The sequence below is a fragment of the Pelecanus crispus genome, chromosome 20, assembly GCF_030463565.1.
Source record: "Pelecanus crispus isolate bPelCri1 chromosome 20, bPelCri1.pri, whole genome shotgun sequence".
NCBI classification, from domain to species: Eukaryota; Metazoa; Chordata; class Aves; order Pelecaniformes; family Pelecanidae; genus Pelecanus; species Pelecanus crispus.
Window position 1 is genome coordinate 5,843,863 of NC_134662.1, and position 23,019 is coordinate 5,866,881.

At 41.3% G+C, this 23,019-nt stretch overlaps 2 protein-coding genes across 4 annotated transcripts in view; one reads left to right on the forward strand and one right to left on the reverse strand.

The window, feature by feature from the left end:
* Nucleotides 1-13,843, reverse strand: part of MYO9B (myosin IXB) — a 44,811-nt gene extending 30,968 nt beyond the window's left edge. Inside the window, 3 exon segments of the mRNA XM_075723825.1 lie at nt 3,119-4,003; nt 7,246-7,355; nt 13,808-13,843. Coding sequence (XP_075579940.1) covers nt 3,119-3,946 — 828 coding nt within the window. The 5' untranslated portion in view covers nt 3,947-4,003; nt 7,246-7,355; nt 13,808-13,843.
* Nucleotides 13,844-14,632: 789 nt separating this feature from the next.
* HAUS8 (HAUS augmin like complex subunit 8) lies at nt 14,633-22,488 on the forward strand. Of its 3 annotated transcripts, XM_075723466.1 has the most exons (12): nt 14,633-14,655; nt 14,727-14,797; nt 14,899-14,954; nt 15,700-15,793; nt 16,486-16,599; nt 17,123-17,205; nt 17,843-17,914; nt 18,433-18,591; nt 19,476-19,617; nt 20,682-20,823; nt 21,612-21,733; nt 21,835-21,859. In XM_075723466.1, exons 1-11 carry the CDS (start codon nt 14,633-14,635, stop codon nt 21,730-21,732), a joined length of 1,077 nt encoding a protein of 358 aa, XP_075579581.1. In that variant the 3' UTR covers nt 21,733; nt 21,835-21,859. The 3 variants fall into 3 exon arrangements, with proteins under 3 accessions (XP_075579581.1, XP_075579580.1, XP_075579582.1); XM_075723465.1 differs by having other exon boundaries at nt 21,612-22,488; XM_075723467.1 differs by lacking the exon at nt 21,835-21,859 and having other exon boundaries at nt 17,123-17,209; nt 17,847-17,914.
* Nucleotides 22,489-23,019: the final 531 nt, after the last annotated feature.

Below are 23,019 nucleotides of genomic sequence, written 5' to 3' on the forward strand. Positions count from 1 at the left end.
CAGGAGTATCTTAAAACAGAGCCTGTCTTTATCTTCCTACCAGTTTTAAGGAGACTGCTCTTCACTATAGATGATCTGTTAGCCTGGAGAAACGATTAAAAAAATCAGACCCGAGAGCAATTCCTATAGAGCTAAGGCAGCTATACGTCTCATGACCTGTTAAAAACCAGCACAAAACACAGCTTTAGGCTGAGCTGAAGCATCACTGTCCCAGGGAAGCAGCCAGCCTTTCAGATTCTTTTTCTCTACAAAGCTGCAAGCAGTGCCAAAGATAATCAGAAGTAGTGCTAGTTACCTCTGCTTATTAGATCCCCTACAAGGAATCCTATAAACAGCTCAGACTGGTGCTGAGATTGAGCAAAAAGCATCTGAGGATCCGAGACTAACCCATGACCAGCCTTCCCCTCGCTAGCGCACGTGACAGCAACTGTGCTAGTACCATATTTAATTTTTAACTACACTGTCTCGGTATCATGCATTTCATTTCTCAGATGTTTGAGAAGGTAGTATCAAGCTATAACTCCAACCTTCCAAGTCTAGAAATTGTGAGCAAGGAGCTAAATTATTAACAATAGTTTTTCTTCAAATTAGACATTTGAACAGCGATTAGTTAGCCAACACAGAAACGGGATTCTGTAAGAAACATGTTTCCAAGTTCACTAAGGATGCAATAATAAAACTATAAATCCACCTCCGTAACACTAACAGTGCTTACCTCTCTCTGCTAGAAATGTTTGATTTAACTACTTGAACTTTTACAAAAGGTCAACCTATAAACAGACACATTTTACTTAGGTGCCAGTAAAATAAGAGGTCACTGAAAAGGGGAAGTTCTGAGCCAAAATGCAACCAACTTCTACATCATAAAAACCAGGGAAACAGACTTCAGTCAAGAGTACATTTCCATCTTTCATGAAGACTCAAAATAAAACTTCAAAATTAAACAGAACATGCTCAAATAGTTTAGGCACACTACAAAACTGTTCATGCAAAAAATCCCCTGAAACATCCATTTAAGAAAAATTCCCTTTCACCGCTTCAGTTCCCTTAAGTAAAAACCCAGCTGAGTCACCACAGTTGGATTTAGAAGTGACCAACTAACAGAAGAGTTTGTCGTCAGTTTAACTTCCACAAAGCAAAGTGAGCTTCTGTACATTCCTCTCCGAGCCCAAGATTCGACTTGTTTTTTTTAAAGTTATGCTTAGTGACTGGAATTGCACACTAGCATCCATATTGGGAAACATGGAAGCTTCGCTGTCCACTGAATCCACTCTGCAGTACCCAAAGTAGGACAGTTTGATTTTACTTCTCTATATTCTAAACCTACCACAGCATCACTTTTTGATGCGCACTGAAGTTATGTGAACAGAGAAGGGTATTTCTACCACCTTAAACAGAGTTGTGCCAAAAGCACAGGTATCCCAGGGATTTATTTCAGCCTGGGCAAATCTCAGCCTCTCCAAGTTTCAAAAAGGTTTCTTTCTCCATACTTCAAAGTCAATGAATAATAATTTTAATACAGAATGTATATTCACTTCTGAAAGACATTTTAGGATTCAGATGTTCCTACATTTTTATATTTAGTTGTCACAAACCCCTTTATCTTTTGCAATATTTGGGAGGACAAGTTTACACTGAATCAATTTGTGACTGACAAACACCCTCAAAGGAGTGAGAAATTTCTCTGAAAATTTCAGAAAAGAGACAACATATACTCCAACAGTCATGTTAGAATCCATCTGGCAAGTCTGCAAGCTAATCTTTCAATTGGTCCATCATATTGCTAGCTAGCAAGACTGTCTTCTCATGCAATGCATTACTAAACGCTCAGTGGAAGTCTGAAGAAGCTGCAGTACTTACGACAACAAATCTTACTATAGAAAATCACAAATGACTCTTCACGAACATGCCCAGACATATACAACAGTTACCTTTGACAACAGCAAAATTATTAATTTTGAATCTAGGGATACGTGCATTTCTCATTCGATGGACAAACCGCAACACAAAATTTTACATCTCTACCTGGTTTGCCACAGCTGCATCACATCTGGTAGACTAGGGTCTGAAACAGTTAATTTTATCAAAGGCAGAAAGATCAGCTGATCAACCAGTGCTTTCCACAGTGACCCCTTCCTGTTTTCTGTTTAGAACTGCAAACTTTAACTCCAGCAACCAAAAAACCTCAAACAATTTTACTTCTTCTTTCAAGTAGCAGAAAGCAAGGCAAAAAAGAACTTGCATATATTCCTCATTCTTTACAGAAAAGCTTTCAAATCATATTTATAAATGTAACACATTTTAAAGTTTAACTTCATTGCTTTTCCACATTTTACCTAAAAGCTTAATTTTTAATGAAAGTGTTGTTACATTTGAGAATATTTAAACCTAAAAATTACAATGCGTTCAATCTCCTTGCTGTTGAAGATTTTATTACGCGTGACCATTACATCCATCAAAGCTTTCAGAGTTTTTCCTTTTAGATGAGAGAGTAAAAGGGAAAGGCTGAAGTCTAAAAGATTGTCCTGCCATTACCTAACGCAAGGCAAGCTGTACCCCTTCCTTCTCACGTGTTTAGTTTTGCTTTCTGTTGGAAATGCTGTAGTAATTAAAGCCAAAACCGATTCATACTTTCTCCCCAACTAACAATGTTGCTCTCTTCAAAACAAACTACTGTAGAAAGGAAATAACTCCCTCAAAAAGTGAGTTCATAAAAATGCTGCAGGACATGCTTACACACAAAGGCGTGATTACACTAAGCAGTTAATGTTTCAGTGGAACAATCTTTTTATGAAAACATTTACTTATGATTTGATTCAAATGTCATCAAAACTTTAAGATGGAAAACACAGGTAACCTCTGTCCCAGAATATTAGTGTTTAGTGGTGGAAAGTTAAGTCAAATATAAATTAAAAGCAACAGGAAGTCAACTGAACGGAAGGATGAATTAAGGAAAATCAATTAGAGACAGTCGAGCAACACAGCCAAACACTAATGCAGCCCAGTGATATTTAAAGCCTAAACCAAGTAGGTGACTCTCAAAAGTAGTATTCAACAGCAGTTATTGGAAGTTTTCAAGAAACAATTTTCACACAAGGCAATTTTAGCATAAATTTACCTCCAGAACCGGTCCAGCTCCTAGGATAGTTCTCTCCACACCACTTGCGTACCCTTTCTGGCTCAGTGCCGTGAGGCAGTGAATTAAGAAGTTTGTGCTTTGAGTTTTCCCAGACCCACTTTCACCTGATATAACTATGCACTGATTAACATGTTTTTTAAGCATTGTGTGATAAGCCACATCAGCAATGGCAAAAATATGAGGCTCCAGCTTCCCAAGCTGATGATTCTCATACATCTTGACATATTTAGGATTATAAATGGGCAGGAACTTGAAGGGGTTAATTGCAATCAGAATACTTCCTGCGTAAGTATAAATTTTGTGTTTCAGAAAGCGGCATTTGAGATTCTCTAGGAGCGTTGTCTCCGTTAAGTTGGGGAGATTGCACAAGTCATCAAAGTCCTCCTGATGCCACGGAAGAAAACCCCTTTCAACCAATCGCCGAGCATCTGTCTCCTTGGAAAGCAATTGCATGTGGACATATTTGATGGTCCCATCAGTGTTCCTTTCTTGCAAAAGAAAGTAGTACCCATCCTTTTGCGGATGCTCGTCCTGAGCACGACGAGGCCAAAGTAAAACTCTATGAACAGGAGAATCATTTATATCAAGTACCCATTCTTCACCACCCGATTCTTTCACTTCCACAAGCACGTAATGTTTTGAGACATCCAAGTTTAAGATATTAATCACATCCTTGATGACATCTGAAGACGTGCTATCCTTGGTTGCTGTCACTTTGCAGCAGGGAGCACTTTCTGTTGAGAGTTGGGGGTAAATATGAAGATTATAGACCTGGCAAACTGCACTGTCAGCATCTTTCAAACTCATTCTGTCCCCAAATGGGCTTCAGTCTTCCACTCCTGCTTAATATGCAGTGCCCATCATCTATTAAAAAAAAAAAAAAAAAAAGTCAGGTGTTAAAAAACTGTGTACAAGAGGTATTAGGGCAAGGTATTATTTTCTGGAGGATGAGAATAAAGGTACTAAATAGTCAAATTATTAAAGAACAAATGCACTATTTATGCACATCAGTGATATTTCAAACAGTCTGCTTAGCCTATCCCATGGAGCGGATAGCTGCCACAACATCTATCCTCTTTTCATTTTTCCTTCTATTCCCATGCCATCCCTCCCTCCCTGTTACGGCATTCAAGCATTCATACAGCCATAAAACGAACTGAATGGGGATAAATGTCCAAATTAAAACTTATGTGTTTCCTCAGGTTAGTTTTAACCCAGATCATTTCCCTGACCTGGTTCACTATATGGCTACACAAACATTTATTCATCCTCCACATAAACCCTCCCTTAAAGCTGCACAGGCACCTTGAGGTAGAAGCAGGGTTTGATGGCGTCTTAAATCAGCAGTGACCGCTTAGAGCGGCCATGAACTACGGCAGAAGGAGCAGTGCGTATCTGCAAGGAGGAAGACAGTTCTGGCACTGAGATCCATGCTTTTTTTTTTTTTTTTTTCTTCATTTCCCCCAGCTGACCTCTTTTCATGAAAGGTACAAGACAGGCACAGTATTTACCCCCACTCAACTTTAAGGAAACAGTGCCTATAGGTGACCAGTACAAATACTGCTGTCAACTCCTGACCCTGCACACCGTAATGATTTCTTGAACATGCATAATTTACCCAGACAACAGACTGCTAATGTCACTTGACTGAACCACATCCTTGCTACAGAAAGGTTTGAACATGCTTTTTATCTTCCATTTTAGGCAACAAAGTAAAATTAGTCTTATTGCAACTCCTTTTCAGTTCGGCTAACAAGATCCCAAATAACCCACTTCCTTCACAAGCCTTTGTATCTATCACATCAACTCTTTCCTCTGCTGGGTTTCAGGAACCTCATGCGTGAGTCTCCAAAAACCATTTGTTCAGATTGCTTTTTCCTCCTTTCATCCCTGATGCAGGCCAGCAATCTAACTTCAACCTAACATCAACCTCACAGAAGTCAACCTCCTCCTTATTGCCACATCTAAAAGTCTTTAGACTTAGTAACATTCTGTGCCCTTGCTGGTGATTTTTCTCTCAACTGCAGTTCTGTATACCCAGATCACCAGGACTAGGTTTGCTTACACTGCTTTAGTTCAACAGTTTATTAGCTTATCAACGGGTAGTAAAAGAAAGATAATGAAGTACCCCCTTTGTTTTAACAGTCTGTAGAACTTCATACCCAGAATATCAGTTCAATTTCTGTTTCAAGAACAAAGTGTTCTAATTACACACTTACATGCTGAATATATTAAAAAAAAAAAAAAGGGCAGAGAAATGCCAAGGAAGTTGGTTTTTGCCACTAAACAACTGCACAGGAACTTGCACAAGGCCACAGAGAGCAATCATTTAAAATTAAAATCAGTAGAGTTGGAAGCATTTGACTGCCACTTCCACTGCAAGTAATGAATCACTTCACAGAAACACATGACATAGTTCTGCCTCATGAACAGCCTCAGAGTAGAGAGCTGTGCTTTAAGGGAACTCTGAATAGTAAGCTTACAGAAGACATTGTTATGCAAGCTGGATCATTTTAGTGGCTACTCATCAAAAGGAAGGCTGAGCAAGCCACAGATGGCAAGGCAAACCACAGCACATATCTGGTCAAGCTGTATGATCCCTCCAAGAATGTTTTTTTTGCCCCATTAAATTTCATTCTTCATTAAGAGGAGCTTATTGCAAGAACCTGATCATACAGAAGGATGGACCAGTGAGCTCAAAGTCCCCTTCCATTTCCTGTAATTATCACTGACCAGTAGCTAATAAGTCTTAAGTACCTTTGAAGTAATTATGCAAGTGTAAAGCATTCTTAATCTATAGAAGCTCAAACACCTTAACATACAGTAGAATCGACAGTAGACTGCTACTCATGGGGAAGATTAATCTGGAGCACACACAGAAAAGAGAACAGCGGCGACCATTTTCCTCTCAAGTTAGCCAGCCAGTTCAAGGGAGACAGTCTTGTGCAAACTTCCTTTTTTTTCCCCCCCTAGCAATTAGTTTCAGACACACAGTCTGGTGTGATAGAGGAAGTCCCCTCAGTAAGCATTTTCACCAAACCAGCACCCTAAGAAATGCGGCACCAACTTTTTGGCCACACAAAAGAGCTGAACCTAGGCGCCGACCTCTGCCTTTACTGACAGACATTTCCTAACCCCATCTCATGTCAGCTACCAATACATATCTGGTACGTTGCTCAAGACTCCCATATCGCTCTTTCCAAAGAGGAAACCAGAACACAGACGGCCTCTTCTCTACTGGTGAAAAACCCAGGCCAATTACAGCAAGCAGCAATGCAATAGCTGGTAGTGTCTGCTCAGGTGTGTATGACTGAAAAACTAGAAAGACCTCTCATCCTGAAGACAACAGATTTCTGACAACACAACATGCAGACATCAACCTTAATGTATTTATGCTACATACAGACTTCTACATTATGCAGTCATCATAATACTTGGAAGTTCAAGCAGGCATCCATCACTCCATAGGAATGATTTGGAAGATAATCTACAGTAGAAAGGACTTGCTGAAACATGATTTCAATGCACAGTCACATCAGCAGTAAACAAGACAGACAGTCAGCATAACACTGCCCCATTTTAACCAGATATGAAATCCAGACACTACCTACTTGTTTTCAACAGCTTTGAGCTTTAAGACTGCTCTTTCACTTAAGAACTTAAAACAGATATGCTACTTTGAATCACTTAATACTGATTACGAGGCTTTAAGAAGAAAAAAAAAATTATATTCCAGAAGTCAGTTAAGGAAAGGTAGCACCCAATTACTGTTAATTCCTTTTAACCAATTCTGCTTTTGTTACCTCAGCTTATTTACCTGAAAATGTACTACATGAGTTCCAGAAGAAATAACATAATGCTTAAATTCTCTGTGAGAATCAGAATGAGAAAATCTAGTCATTACAAATAGCAGTCTGAGGAAAACCCACTGCTCTCCAACTACTTGTGAATTTTCTTAGAAAGGATATCAAATTCATTTGATGCTAATGCTGCTCTAAAAGAGAGACTTTGGTATACCTCTGACTTCACACTAAACAATATTTCAAGCAACAAATTAGAATATAAAAGCAAAAGAACATACACTGAACAGATTATAAGTTGGTTACCTAATGAGTCCCAGTATTCAACTAAGGACAGGGTATCATCAAGCAACTGGATGATTAGATTCTAGTGAAGCTGGATTCCTGGCATCAAAGTAAACATTTTCATGATGGTTCTAAAAGAAAGAAAAGAGTTACTGATAAAAATGTATCACAGAGAGATTGAGAAGGCAGCAAGCAATCAAAAAGCTAGATCAATTATATAGTTCAGTCGTATAGGAGCAAGAAAAGAAATGCTAACAAATTTCAGCTCAGTTCAAATTTATCCAAGAAGCAATCCATACCAGAGGGACTGAACAGGAGCTACCCTGAAATAGGCTTGAAAACCATAGCGGGTAATCATTTAAACATGGTACTCTAATGTAACACCACAAACACAGTGAATGTAATTCCCAGATATACATCAAATTAATATTTAGTTAGGCAGCCATGTTACCCTTGTACTCAGAAGGTACGTGGCCAATACTGCAGCTAGAATATATCCGAAATTCAGTTAAGAAGCTGAGATAAGAACAGCAACAACAACAAAATCTGTTAGAAAATAATCCCTTACAGCAAAATACTCTAGAAGCTTTGTCTATGAGAAACACGGAGGAGACTGATATCAGTTTAAGTCCTTGCACGGGGAACTAGAGTTTGGTAACAATCACCAGGCTGGAGGACAAAGCTGTAACACAAGCCAGCGGCTGGAATTCAAAGCTTGACCAGCTCAGGCTAACAGAAGGCATAAATGTCACCAGAACGCTACCCTACACTGCAAAAACCTAACTGACACTAACCATGAGGCCTGATTGCTGAAGTTCTTTTTAGAAAAATCAGCCAGTCCCTAGTTACAGATGTGCCTCTTAATTAGAAAAGTTAATTAGGTACCACCCTCTCATTTATGTCAAGAGTGGGCTGACCAGATGATCACAATGACTCCTTCTAATTTTATGATCTGTAATTATCAAGAAAAACTTTTAAGCAATTGAAATATTTATTCATTGTAATTTGGCTCATGAAGGAAGCACAAGCCTGAATTCAGGTGCAGAGAATACTGGAAGAAAAAGGAGAAATACAACAGTAGAAGGTAATAATGAAACCATACTGGTCAGCATGCAAAACGGCAAACTCAGGAAAAGAGCAGCCTAACCACTACTGGTGAGTTCTTTCTGCAGATGGAAATTCTGCAAAGTTACCTCGATTTTTTTCAATACCCTTCTAATAGGAAGCCCCTTCCCAATGCATGGGAGAAAACACAGCTGTGTGTTGGAGAATTTAATAAGTTGGAGACAGAAGCTGGCACTAGGTGCACATCAACTAATTTTAGACTTCACATTCAGACTCCTTCCTGTTTTCCTTAAAATGTTTGACTTTGCACAAGCCTTTCGTAGCACAAGTATACAGTACTTAAAATTTACTAAGGACAGTCATCAGCATCTACAAAAGACAGCAAAGCATTATTTTTCACCGTAGTCCTCTTTTACAGATGCAAACACAGAGTTAGGCAAGCTGGGCAGGACAAAAAAGTTAGACATGCAAAACTTTTGATTCTAACCTTTTATTCAAAACCTTAGACTGTATTAATTCTGCGGGCATGAGTGGGGCAACAGCTGCATGGGATTAGTGCGTTAAAGGATATAGTGATATACGATTTGCACCCTTGAGACAGTGCTTTCATTGTGCCAGTATAACATACACAATTTAATGGTACTTATTTCAAGTGAGATTGAAGAGAAGTAAATCTGGAACAGTGCTAGACAAATTTAAATATAAGCTACCAGTTATGGCCACCTTTACTCAACTACCCTAGAAGGATAATTCCAACAGGTCTAGAAAAATGGACGCAAGTCTAACCAATCTAAAATCTCTTTTCAGAATTTTGTTACTTTCCCCTACCCCATCCTTTGCAAGTTCTACAGTGTACCTGTTAACAGCACTAACATAACAAGCTTACAAGGCAACAGTCTAATGCCCTATTTATCTTTATATTACCTATCAATTAGTACTTTCATTTGCTTATAAAAAAAAATAAAAACCCACTGGGAGTACCAAACAATAATCTAAGTAAACATGGGGCTGCACTATTTAGTCCATCACTGGAGGATTGATTATACTTGCCACTTAAATCACTGAGTAGGGCAACATTTCAGGTAACGACTTCAATACTTTGTAGAAGAAATGCAGCAGGCTACATAATTTATCATCAATCTGTAATTTTACTTTTTGCTCAGACAATGTTCATAGAAATAGAAAACCAAAAATTCCAATTCTATATGGTAATTTTGATGGTATTTTCAAGTCTCCATTAAGCCAATTAATTTTTTAATATGCATTAAAGCAAACATTGTCCACTTAATAATGTAGTAAAATTCTAGAAGAGAACTTCGCCCCAATCAGCGTGGGGTATCTGTTTAGTTTAAGTAAGGCCATAATTTGAAGCCACATATTTAGTCAATGAATCATAGCGAAGCTAAAAAGGGAAAGCTACCATTACAGCAAAATTGTTGAGGATGAACTTTAAAATATTCCAGTTCTTCACATTTTCATGCACGCTTCCAGTGCTGCATTCCTTAAACTGAAAGCTTCAAGCTTCTCCCGTTCTTCATCAAGTAATTTTCAACACAAAAGTAGAAACGTATCACGAGTACTCAACGTCTAATATTCTTGAATACCAGAATCACCAATGACCATCCCCAAAAGAGACCCCTCTGTCTGATCAAATTGAAAACATTTGGCAATTTCAAAAATACTCAGCTATTACTTATCCTTGATTTCCAAAGCAAGGAATTTCCAGCAAAACGGGCTACAGAGACACCCTGAAGTTTCCAAAATTCACTGTGTATTACAGGTAAGGCAAAGGCCTCAACCCTTGTCCTACCTCATGTCATAAGGACATGCTGTTAGTTGAGCACAAGTATTTTTTTTTTCCAGTATTCCAGGCATTTGTAGATTACCTGAAAATTGCTTAGCATTCTAGTAACACTTCAGTATTTTTCTGGGTCTTAAAAAATTCTGCTGGACTAAACAACTTTAGATCCTTGGTTTTCTTTGACTAAAAGCTCTTAGCTTTTCCTACTCCAAAAGAAGTAGTTCTGAATGGAGCACACAAATTTACAACACATTTGCTACTACTCTTAGTAATCAACCCTGCCAGGGAAGTTATCACCACAGACTGCCTAACAAAGGAGAAGCTGGACTGCAATGCAAGTAATGCAACGTAATACAGGAAAAAGTCAAAGAAATTACCTTAATTACAGGCAGTTCCTCCTCAGTTACCTTCTCTCCACTCCCGATGGCCCTTGAGACCCTGATCCTAATCTACACCCTCAAACCACCTAGGATGCAGACCTCTGCTTCCTCTTAATGACTCAGATGTACAATTTAACCTCAAGACAAGGATACCTTATCAGGCTTACAGTGACATTAAAGGCCCGTAACATGTTACTACCTCACAAAAGGGGGGTTGGGCTCAATGATCTCTCAAGGTCCCTTCCAACCTAAAGCATTCTATGATTCTATGAAGACAAAAAAAAGTGTGATGTCAGAGTTACACGTGTATGCTTGAGTATAATTCAGAGAAAATGAAAATGTGGCCCTGTTGAGAAAACAAGGAACGAGGGCAAAACAACCAAGAGTGTTAGAGGCAAAGAATGTAAGCCAAAAGAACCTTGGAGACTATTCTACCACCTTTTGTAGTTTTCTTAATTTTACCCTTAATAGCATTACAGCTGTCAACACAGGAAGTAAAAATTTCACTGGTCTAAAGCTGCATTTACACTGATAAGAAATTTCCTTAAGAAACTTCAGGTTGAACTTTTGTGTGAATTAGAAGGAAAAAAAAGGGGGGGGGGAGGTTCATCAGCAGAACGTACACATGTCAAAAATACCTTTAAAAACACTTTTATTGTTAAACGTTCATCTTTAAAGGAAGAGCGTATTTTTCCAGGATCTGCATTAAGTTTCATTTTGTAATCAGATACAAACACAATAAAGCCTAGATAAAAGCAACTCTGCAAGCCACACTTAAGTTACTTGATACATCAAGAAAACATGATATACTAGAGGCAAAACCTCTGAATTTTCATTTTCTGAAATAAAGTCACTCCTAGTCCTTTCAGAAGGCAGATAATCTATTAAAATAGCCATCTATTGACAAAAATAAATCCTTATCAGCATCTTAGGCTTTACTTCTTCTTGACATTAGAACAAGTAAGTCTTGTTTTTTACAAATGTGATTAAACACCTTCAAGCCTTCAAATTCACAAAAAAGTACTGAACCATAAACTTTTTGTTGAATCCTAATTTTTCACTCTTTTCCTTGACTGTTGAGATAGCTAACACTGTTGCATCTTCTAGGAATTTTTCCTTTTTAAATGCCTAAGATATGCGAATCGTGGTATTTGACCATCTAGCTAAGGAAAGGCCATATTTAGCCTAAGTAATATTGAACTACATGCATATGAGTCAAACAGTTATTCATACATAGGATTATTCAAGAGGTCTAATGTTTGAATCATTATTTGTCAGAAAGCTCAGTCTGTATAAAGCATTACTTTCTAGGTGAACCACATTTAATTTGTTCATCAGCTGCATTTACTCTTCCTAAATTACTCAGTTCTATAAGCATTTTAGGTTCCACAGAAAAACACAAACCTGTGAGTCTTCCCACTCTGATTAGACTACACAGTTCCACAGACAGCTGCCCTGTCACTACAGAAACTACAACATTCAACTATTGAAAAAGGGTTTTGTTGAGACAAACATTCAAGCAGGGTGCCAAAAAAAAAACCCCAAACAACCCAAATTGTACAGTTCTACAAAAACAGTTCGGTCACATTACTGCAGTAATTCCTGAGTTTTATGCTAATAAGTAAACACTAACGATTAAGGAAAAGACCTTAGATGCATCATCCTGAAAAGCACAGACAACGTTACAGGACTTTAAATGTAGAGCAGGTAGAGAATCTCATTGATAGTTCAAAGACAAAAATAATCAAGATTAACTCTTGATTGAGCCACAATGAATCTTGAAGCTCATATGAATATATATAAGTGTTAGAAGTTCCCCATATTGCTTCCCCTGCATTAAATGGATTTGTTCCCGACATGATTCCGAGTTAAAGACACCAAAGACTTACTAAAACTTGATGGGTGGGACACCAATATACTAAAGTGGAATGCAGAGTTACCTCACACTGTTACTTTAGGGCAAGTACTTCAGCCATGTATTCCAGCTAACAGGCCTGAAATCAGAGAGCTTCTAATTACCCATGACAAACTCTTATTTGCAAACAGCTAAGCAGACAAACCGATACCAATCTACCTCTAGCAGTAACGTGGGAGGATGCTGATGACACCTTTGAAAGGCTAATTGCATTTGCCAGAAGCCTGAGATCATCTCCAACCCTTTGCTACGCTGCCACCCATTTCCAGAAGGGGAAATCAAAGAATACTGAACTCATTTGCATCCAAAGCACTTCTCACTTTTCACAAAGAGGACTTGCAAATATAGCCAGGTAAGAATTTTGCCAAAATACTTACGGAGTAACAGGAAACAAGGCTAAAAATTATACTGGGAAGTCATCTTACATTAGGATCACACATGCCTACATCAACTGTGCGGCCCGATAGTCAGGAATCAGGACAGTACTCTACTGATTTTAGTCTGCAAACACGTAACAAAGAGATGTTCCCAGTTTGCAAAAGTTTTACTTTCCAGAGATCACAAAACCAAACTTACCAAAAAGACACAGCATTGCCAAGACACAACCAGCTGGAGGCATCTATGAATTGGGCAATGATGGTCACCACGATAAAGCACGACCTCAGTGCAGTAGCAGCACTGATACTGTCAAGAGCTGCCCAAAAGTAAAACAAAGAAACAAAAGAACCCAGAGCGTTTTGACGAATTTTTTGAAAGCTGCCGAGGTATTTGTAGGAGAGCTTACGGGCTGTTCATACCGAGAGTTAGAGGCACCATGTGAAAAAGCAGAACGCTGCGTAGCTACACGATCAGCAAGCAGGAGATGGAAGCACCGACCTTCCCCCTGAAACCGCCCGGGAGGCGGGGGCGCGGAGGGGCGGCGGGGCCCGTTCCGTGCCCCCGGGCATGTCCGGCTCCTCGAGCACATCAGATGCAGCACGAGCCAGCAGCAACACCCCCGCCGTGCCGCCCGTTAGGAGCCCACGCAGCCGCCCGGGAGCCCGGCACGCCGCAGCTCCGGCCCGCGCCTCACCCCGGCCCCGGGCAGCGCACGGCTCCCGCGCCCCGCGGCACGGCTCCCGGCGCCCAGGCTCCCAGGGAAGCGGCGGAGCCCCGCGGCTCCCGCCCGCCAGACCGCCCCCCCCGCGCATACACAGGCAGAGAACTGCCCCGCCCGCCCCACAGCGCTCCGCCGCACCGGCCCCGGGGCTCGGCGGGCAGCACCGGCCCGGCCCGCTGAGACCCGCTCCCTCCGAGACGCCTCCAGCACGGAGCTCGGTCGCCCACAGAGGCGGAACGGGAGGGGAGAAAAGGAAGGGGAGAGGGAGAGCGAGCGAACGAGCACCCACCGGCGGCGCAGGGCCGCGCCCGGCCGCCGCTTACCTCAGCCGGAGGGCGAAGCGCTGGCGCTGGCCCCCGCCCCGCCGCCCGCCACAGGCCCCGCTCGCCACTTCCGGGTAGGGCAGGCAGGGCGGCGCCCATTCAGCGCCGCGCGCGCACTGCGCATGCGCCCGCCGCCTCCACCCCCGCGGCGGGCCCGGGCGGCGAGACGTGACGTACCGTGACGTAACGCGGCGGGGCGGGAGGCGGCGCGCGGGGTTTGCGGACCGCGGTCCGGCCCGGCCCCGCCTGCGGCTCGGGAGCGGGCGCTCGTCGGGAGCCCGGTGCTCGCTGGCGGGGCCCTGCGGCGAGAGGCGGGAGCGGGCGGGCTGCCGGCAGAGCCAGGGGGCCCCGGTGCCGTGCTCGGCTGGGAGCGCCGCCGCCCGGCGCTGTGAGGGCTCCTGCGGAGGCGGCGGTGTTGCTGGCGCTCCCTGCCTCCCTCCGGCCATTTGTCAGGGCGCCGGGGCGGAGGGGCCGTGGCGCAGCCTTCCTGAGGTTCCCCAGCTGAAGCCGCAGAGCGGCCGCCTCCCGCCAGCGGCGCGGGGGAAACAGCGCTGGGGTCAGTCGCGCTGCGGGCGGTGCCAGGCCCTCGCTTCGTGCTGCGGGCGGTGCCAGGCCCTCGTTTCGCGCTTCCCCCTGGCGCGGAGGGGAGCGTTGCGGTGCCCCCCGGCGCGGGTGGCGGGGTCCCCCTGCGCGCGGCCCGTGGGGCGGGGCCGCTGCCTGGGCGGTGACGGCTTGTTTCGTTCCTCCGCGCCGGCAGGGGGCGCGCGGGCTCCCCGTCCCCTGGCGGGCGGGAGCGGCGCTGCGCCTGCGCGGCGTTCGAACGGGATGGCGGCTGAGGCGGCGGGCGCGTGAGGGGCGGGGCGCGAGCGTCTCCGCGCCGGTCTCCTGGCCCGGTTGTCATCTCCCGCTCTGTTTGCAGGATGTCCGCGCTGGTGAGCGACTCCAGCACTACGGCGGCGGGCGGAGAAGTGTCTAAGCAGAAAGGTAGCCGTGGGGCGAGGGGGGAGCGCGCTGCGGCTGAGGCGCGGCGGGTCGCCGAGGCGGGAAGCGCGGCGGCGGGCCCGGCTGAGCTCTCTTTGCTCCTTCTTCAGAAGGAAGAATCGTGAAGTCTCGCTACCTGCAGTACGATAAGACAGACGCCGAGAAGGTACTTGGACGCCTCGCTGCTGGGCTCAAGAGTCGCTCAGCAAGGGATAGAAACGGTGTGAGGGGCGGCGCGGGCTTGTGGAAACGGGACCTAAAAAATGACACTGCTGGGGTTATGAGGGAGTCATAGAATCATAGAATAGTTTAGGTTGGAAAAGCCCTTTAAGATCATCCAGTCCAACCATTAACCTACACTACCAAGCCCACACTAAACCAGTCAAGGGTAGGCCAGACTGAACCATGTCCCCAGTGCCACCTCTGCCCGGTTTTTGAACGCTTCCAGGGATGGGGACTCCCCCACCTCTCTGGGCAGCCTATTCCAATGCTTGACCACCCTTTCCGTAAAGAAATTTTTCCTAATTTCCAACCTAAACCTCCCCTGGCACAGCTTGAGCCCATTTCCTCTCATCCTATCGCTAACTACGTGGGAGAAGAGCCCAACACCCACCCCACTACACCCTCCTGTCAGGCAGTTGTAGAGAGCGATGAGGTCTCCCCTCAGCCTCCTTCTCCAGGCTGAACACCCCCAGCTCCCTCAGCCGCTCCTCATAAGGCCTGTATAAGTCGTGGTGTAGGACCAGATGCAGACCGGGATGGGAACTTGGGACTGTGCTCAGGTGACTTGCAAAGCACCGAGACGCCCTGGAGTTGTAGCTGTTTGTTGTCAGTATTCAAGTCGGAGGTAAGATATATTCCTGATTGCAGTTGCTGCTTACGTTCAGCCTTTTCTGTTTCTTGATTGTCAGGATACTTCAACAAATTCCTTTTCGACATCTACTGCTAAACCATCTTCTGCAACTACACTAAGATCAGGTCTTCCTCAGAAATGTAAAACTAATGGTAGGTTTTAACAGAATTTAAAAGCTCTTTTGTGAATTTGTATTTCCAACCTGTGGAATGACTCTAAAATGTTGTTAAGAGATGATCTTTTGTATTACTTATATTCACTGCCAGTTATTATCTGTATAGAAAGGGAATTAAGAAACTTGATGTGGGATTGAGAGCTGTAAACTGAAGTGCATTAAACTTTTGTCTGGACATACTGATAGAGAACTAATCTGGAATTGAGTAGTTGGGTTGTCTGAAATAAGCATATCTCTTGCCTTCTGCACAAGGCTTTGAACTACTCTTTTGCTATGCCCTCGCTATTGCCCTGCTTTTTCATTTAATCTTTTTAAAAAACCCAGTGTAAGTGACTGAAAATCCCTGTCTGCAAAACAGTCCATTTTTCATTTGTTTTGCAAGAATTGCAAAAGAATTTTCTGGTAAGCCCTTAACTTGACTTGAAAATCCTGAGGAAACAGCATTATTCCCTTTTCACATCTGAGTGTTGTTGTTTAACTGTGAAATGTTTAAGAGGATAACATTCTGAACTATCTTATCTCTAGGTAAATTAGGGAGCATACAAATGGTGTATAGAAAGTAAATGTGTAAAAGTTTGTGTAAGGTTGCCACATGTTAGTGAAAGCATATATAATTTTGAATGTGTGCAGAATCTGTTCTTTTAGTTTGATAATAACTTCTTTCTACAGGTGTTGCCTCTAGCTCATTACATCAGAGTATTTTTGAGAAAGGGGCCTTGCAGTCCACTTTAGTAGATGAAGATGAAATCAGTCGACCGGACCTTGATCTTTCAGCTATTAATGGTAAGCTTCCACTCATACTCAATTTCTTGCTTTATTATTTTTAATGTATGCATTGTAACTTGATGATAAGTAACTCCTGTATTCTTCTATCTGCACAAAAAGATTTTGTTAAATAATGTGAATGTTATTTTAAGTGTCTTTAAGCAGAGGTGTTAAGACCTTTGGGATTTAAATTAACCTGTTGATTTTAGTATATTTTGGGTGCTCTGTTCTTTTTGTTTAAGACCAAATGTTAAAGAACAAAGTACTCTCAAGTCTTTGTTCCTGTAACGGATGGTTGTTAGATTATCAGCCCTTCTGAAAATTGTATCACATCTATCTGTAACTGTCACTTAGAGCTAATGCTCACATGATCCACATCTTCTCGTGAGTATCATCAGAGCCAGAAATAGAGCACAAGTCATCTTTACTGATATACATAATAATTTCAGAATTATCTTTGCCTTTGAAGAACCTGATGGTATGTTGACCCACCCTATATGCTTCGGTAGAAGAGAGCAATAACTTTTCTGTTGTGTTACAGATAAAACTGTCCGCAAAAAGACTCCTGGTTCAAACTCTACTTGCCAAGGAGATACAGACACAAGTCAAAATACCGAAGAAGAGGTGAGTCTCACTGCTTCCGTTGTTAAGTGTATTTATTTTGAAATGTGTGAAATGAAGATTTTCTGTTTATCTTTAATCTTTATAACAACTTTGAGGTCCTGAGATGATCTAAAGCCTTCTGGCAGAAGTCAGAGGATAAGTCTGTTCTACTGCTAGTGATGCTTGTTTTGTTTATCAGATGTCTCAACAGTGGCTGAAGCTTTGCTTCTGTTTCTTGTGGTAAAGAATCTGCTCCAATTGTAGCATCTCCTCAAGTCGATTCTTTTTGTATTCCTGTCCATAATTTCTAATTATATCACGTTATCTTTAGATGTTTTCTGACTTTTTTTCTCAGAAAACTAACATTGATTTAACCTAATTTGAAGGCTTTATATAGGAATCTCATTCAACGTAGCACTGAAACTTCAAGTTCTCTACCAGTATTACGAAAATCTGCTGAAAATGTTATAAAAAGTGGTGGAACAAAGAGGTATACTTAATTAAGATGCATTGTTTAAAAACCCAAACTTTTTTCATCGAGCTGACTGCTGCTGCTGATTCCAGGCACAAATTGGACTTTCAGTAATTTATTTGAACATTGGAAAAATAATTGTTTAAATACCAAAATTGATGTAGTATTTTCTTTTCTTTTCTGAAGGAAGATGATTCTGATGATCCGATGGAAGAGCTGGAATCTCAGACACTGCTTTTAACTTACCTAAGAGTAAAGGTGAGAGTCAGTCAGGTATTTGGTGTTTAAGATAGAACAACTTCATATTGAGGAATTGTTTAATTTTTTGCCTATGCTTTCTGATCCATAAAAGTTAGATTTTTTGTAACTTTGTGTTTATGGCTGTAAAACTGTATGACTTGCTTTGAAAACTTTTAGAGTGAATTCAGTGCCAATTTATGAAGCTGGTGCTGGTGCCTCATGAAGTAGGGGTGTATAGAAGTTTTGGGAAAACCATGAGTGAGGGTGTTTGGAATTCAAGGCTGTAGCAGTGACTTTGTTCTTGGTTCACTGAGTACTGTATATGCATACTTTCCCTTTACAAAAAATATTAGCGGAAGTGGGGGAAGAAGATGGAGGGGGGTTTAACTATAATGTACTGTGCTTATTGCGTGAGGTCTCCGATTCGTTAATTGAAGCTCTTTGACCTGGTCTGATGGTTATGTTTGTTTATTCAGAATATGCTAATTGCTTAGATGTAGCATTACTTCAGTGTGAATATTTTTTGGATGTAATAGGCAGGAAAAAATCTTGCTGCGCTGGAGAAAAAAGCAGAAGAAAACTTGTTAAAGTTATGCGAAGAAAAGGCGAGACAACAGGAGAAGCTCTGTAAGTTGAAGCGTGAAATCCTACTCAAAGAGAGAGAGCAGAAACTTGATGATGCATTAGACAAACAGGTAGGCTTTATTACAATTTGTGCTTCTCCTATATTCAAACAAGCTCTCCTATGAAGTAGTCCTTTATCCAGAGAAGAGTCTTCTGCTTCTGTGACCTGCTGGGGTACAATTTTGTGCATCTTAAAATAAATATATTCTTCCTGTTGTGGCATGCTATGCTCTCTAGTAGCCTAAGCAAATGCCTTTGTCCCTTTTGTTGTTGTCCCTTGTGGATAGGCAGGAAGGAGAAGTTAGAGCTATTTAGCAAGGGGCAGCAATAGCGCACTGGTTGCCAGAGCAGTTTACAGTTGATGTACAGGAGATGCAAGTACCTTAAAACCACGTGACCATCCTGCAGTTGTGCAATCACAGTTATGGCTACAGCTGAGATGCTAGCCTTAAAATGAGAAGTGAACACCTTCTGTTCTTTATTTGTCTTATGTTTATATGCTAGACAGCAATAGTTCTGGCCTGGTTGTAAGAAGGCAAGTTTCTAATGAATAATTACTTTTTTAATAATTAATTTTCAAAACTGAACCTATGTTTGCTTTTAACAAGTATGCACTGCAAGAATTAAACAAGACTTCTGTCTTTTGGAGAATACACTGTTAACCACAGTCAAAGTATCAAATATAAACCCCTTTGCCTGCTATGTTGCTAATACTGCTGAGCTGCAGTAACAAGGAAACTGGTATTGACCTAGGAATTTTGAGGTGGTAGAGGAATACCTGTTAAACAGCATGGTAGGAGTATCATACCACAAACTTCTTGAATTCCTCTGTCAACAAGCATTTCAGAGTGGTATTTGGGTTTTTTTGTAAATTATCCTTCTGTATTGAGCCAGGTCCGTAGTAACAAAATGTCTGCTTTTGAAGAAGTGTTGGTTCATCATGTGTCTTTTTCAGATGGAAGTACTTTCTCCCCTCGTTCCTGTTTGCAAACAGTTTAAAGAGCAATATAAAAGTTTTGCAGCTTCCCTGGATGCCACTAGACATGAATTACCCATAAAGAATATTCACATAGAAGGAGATATGCTAACATACCTTGGTATGAAAATTTGATTCATCAAATTTATTTGAAGAAATAGAGTTTTTTTGGTATGCTAAAATTCTTACATTGTTATTGCTAGATCTATCTGTGGCTACTGGAGGAATTTTGTGTGCTCTTAGAGCTTGTATGGACCCTGGGCTGCAATATTAGTCACATGTTTTGCTATGAATAATTCTTGTCTTCATTTAACCACTAAACCGCGCTTGAACAAGTTTTTTGTCCTGCAGCAGGAAACAAATTAACTTTCTAAACTAGGGCAGTCTTCATATACACTTTCTTTAGCAAGTTTCTGTATCTTTTAACTGTATTCCTGGCATTCTTCCTTCTTCCTTGTTAATGGATAAGTTGTAGCGTTGTAGAAATACCGTGATCTCTTCTTGTTTCTGTGTTTGAGGGATGAAGTCACATGGGTAGGCTTGCTCATGTTTCCGGTACGACTAGAGCTTGAATATATTGTGTGATGTCTTGAATCAGAATGTTTGTTTAATAAATTAGTACTTGTGTTTTGTATTGAAGTCTGGACAAAAAGTTACATTTTTTTAAACTGCTGGTCTGGAAGAAATGAGATTCTTAAACCATTTATGATAATCTTAATTGCACTTTAAAACAAATGGGAAAGGTTTATTGAAGAACTTAGAATTCTTGTAAGAAGGCCTGAAAGGAAATAAATATGTATTTTTGGTTTGTGAACACTAAAAGAAGGGACTGGTTAAATTTCATGTTGGGGGTCCGTGCCAATAGTGATATATGTAACTGGCCAGGGAATTTTGGATGTTTAAAATTTCTTTCTCTTGCGTTTGTCTTGTAAAAGTCTTGGACATACTCTAAATGAGAGCTTGATTAGCAATTTTAATAGCCTGTTGCTGGTGTTAGTCTTCATAGTGAAAAATAATTTAGCTTTCACCGTTTTCTCATGGTGTGTTTGTGAAAGCTGAACAAACAGCAGTTTTCCATCATCTAGTTCACCTGTCTCTGTGGTTACCCCACCTGTTAAGTAATCTTGTATTAACTGATGCCACTGCATGCTTTTTAGAATAATATTTTCATATCTCATATTGTAGATGAACTGCGAAAGCAGCTAACTGTCACACAGGAACTTCTGGCAGAAGTTATGCCAAGCTACTCAGAAGAAAGTGCGAAAGCATTTAGTGTACTGAAGGAGCTTAAAGAAGTGTCGCAGAAACTGGATAAAGAGCTTCAAAGGTATTTACAACAATCAGGTGAAAAGACTTGTTGGCTAAATATTGAGAGGAAAATCTATAGATCTTGCCAGAATATATCCAGAATGTATATTGGAGGAGGATTAATTGAGGGGATAGTAGCACTAAGTTCAATTACATTTGTAGCAGGCATCTGTATTTCTGTCCCTACCCTACCTACAGTCAGAGTAAATATGCTTGAGGTTTTCTGTTTGTGTATTCTAAGTGAACTACTTTAGCGTGCCATTCGCTGACACTTTAGGTGAGAATTTCACTGATCAAGAACAGCCCTGGTAGAGTGCAAATATGTAGGAGAGTGGAGAACTCCAGGAGACAGACAAGTGAACTGGAAGTGCTATGTCTTAAATAATAACCATACAAATATATAATCCTTTAGGAGGTACAAGGGGCACAGAAAAGTTTGGGTTTTTTTTTTTTTTTCCCTCAAGTGTTGTCTCAACAAATACAAAGTATCACTGAGAGCATGAGGAAGAGAGAAAACATGATAAATTTCCTTCCCATTTCCCCAGAAGAGATTACAGCTAAAATCCTTGAAGATTGATAGACCATAAAGGCATGCATCTCCCCCTCCTGCAAACTGCCCCTCCTCTCCTCCAAATTCTAGCCTTTGGGAAGAAAGTTCACTTTTTTTTTTTTTTTTTTTTTTTCTTCTTCTTGTGGTGGCTGCATGGTAGGAGAATGATAACGAAAGTCCAGGCGCGTAGCCTTTGGGGTTAAGCAGAAGTTGTTATCCTCCAGAGTAACTGATTTAGCTTGCTTAATTTGTTCCAGGAGCTTCAAACAAGTGCAGAACCTGTCATTTGAAGTTAGTAAAGAAGTTTCTCTGCATAACCAAAGAATATGCGAAGAGAATCATGGACTAGATGTTGTGAAACACTGGTATTTTGACTAAGGTTGTGTATTGTTTTACTAACGGGTGGATACTGAATCAGTGCCAGCAGACTTGTTATCTTCTTACTTCTTGTATGAACATACAACTTGTCCAAATTTTCAGTTATACCAGAATATGAAACCAGCAGCACGTATGCTCACTAATATAAGAAATGGAGTTTTCTTCTACATGCTGTCCTGTAAGGAGACACCTTTTTTTTTTTTTAAACGTGAATTTCTGTGACACCTTACTCATCACTTTCTGCCTTGACAATACTGAAAGGTAAATAATAAGAAATGTTATTCTTAGCAAATATGACCTACGTATTCTTAAACTTCTTGGTTTACTTTCTTGGAACTGACTTCAAGTAGACTGATTTGCATCTCTTTCCAAAGTAGTGTTCCTTAGAGGGCAACATATCAGAATATAGATGTGGAATTGTGTATGTGGTGCTGTGCCCTTGCTGTTCTCATCAGGAGGATCTGTAGGAATGTAGAGCAGCATCATTGGTCACTCAGTGAACAACTTCTGGAGGAACTCTTAATTGTCCCTTATTTGTGGATTTGCTGAGAGGAAAAGCTATGTGTGTAGCAAGTAACGAGGCTGATGATCGGAAGGAGCCTGGTCACTTGTAACAAGTGAAAAGTTTTGGTAACTTGCCTAATTGTCTTGGAAACAAATTATTAAAATCATAACGGCTTTTGTATTAACCTGACACCTTCTCTTTAAGGACTTTATTTATTTATTTTTAATAATAAAGACTATTATCTACTGCTATATCAATAGCCTTCATGTTTGAATATCTTCACTGATCTCCTACAGGAGCTTTTGTTTCGATCTGGGCTTACATAGGGCTAATGCTACACAATATATGCAGTGATGGGCTTATAGGCACTAACCAGTTCCAGTGGCAAGGCACAACCTACTGGCACCCAAAGTGCTGAGGCCAGAAGAGTGTGAATGTGGAGAGAGACCTCCAACTGCACTGCTGAGTAAGTGCCTGAGAAAGAGGGTGCTCTGTTATGAACATACATGCCAGATGTGGCAGGTTTTTTCAACGTACTTTCCATTTTTGTACATGGAGTGTATTTCTCTCTGAAAGACGTGCTGTATCCTGTATTTTTTTTACCTGTGGAACTTCTTTCTGTGATGGTTTTTCAAAAGCTTTGCTTTGCATTGTCTCCTTAGGGTTACATTTCTGGCTTAAGCTGTATCTATAAAGCTTTTTGGCCTGCTCAAAAAATACTTGGAGCATTCTCCTTGCACTCCTTAAAGTGCTATTCAGGCTTTCTTCCTGGTATTACTAAG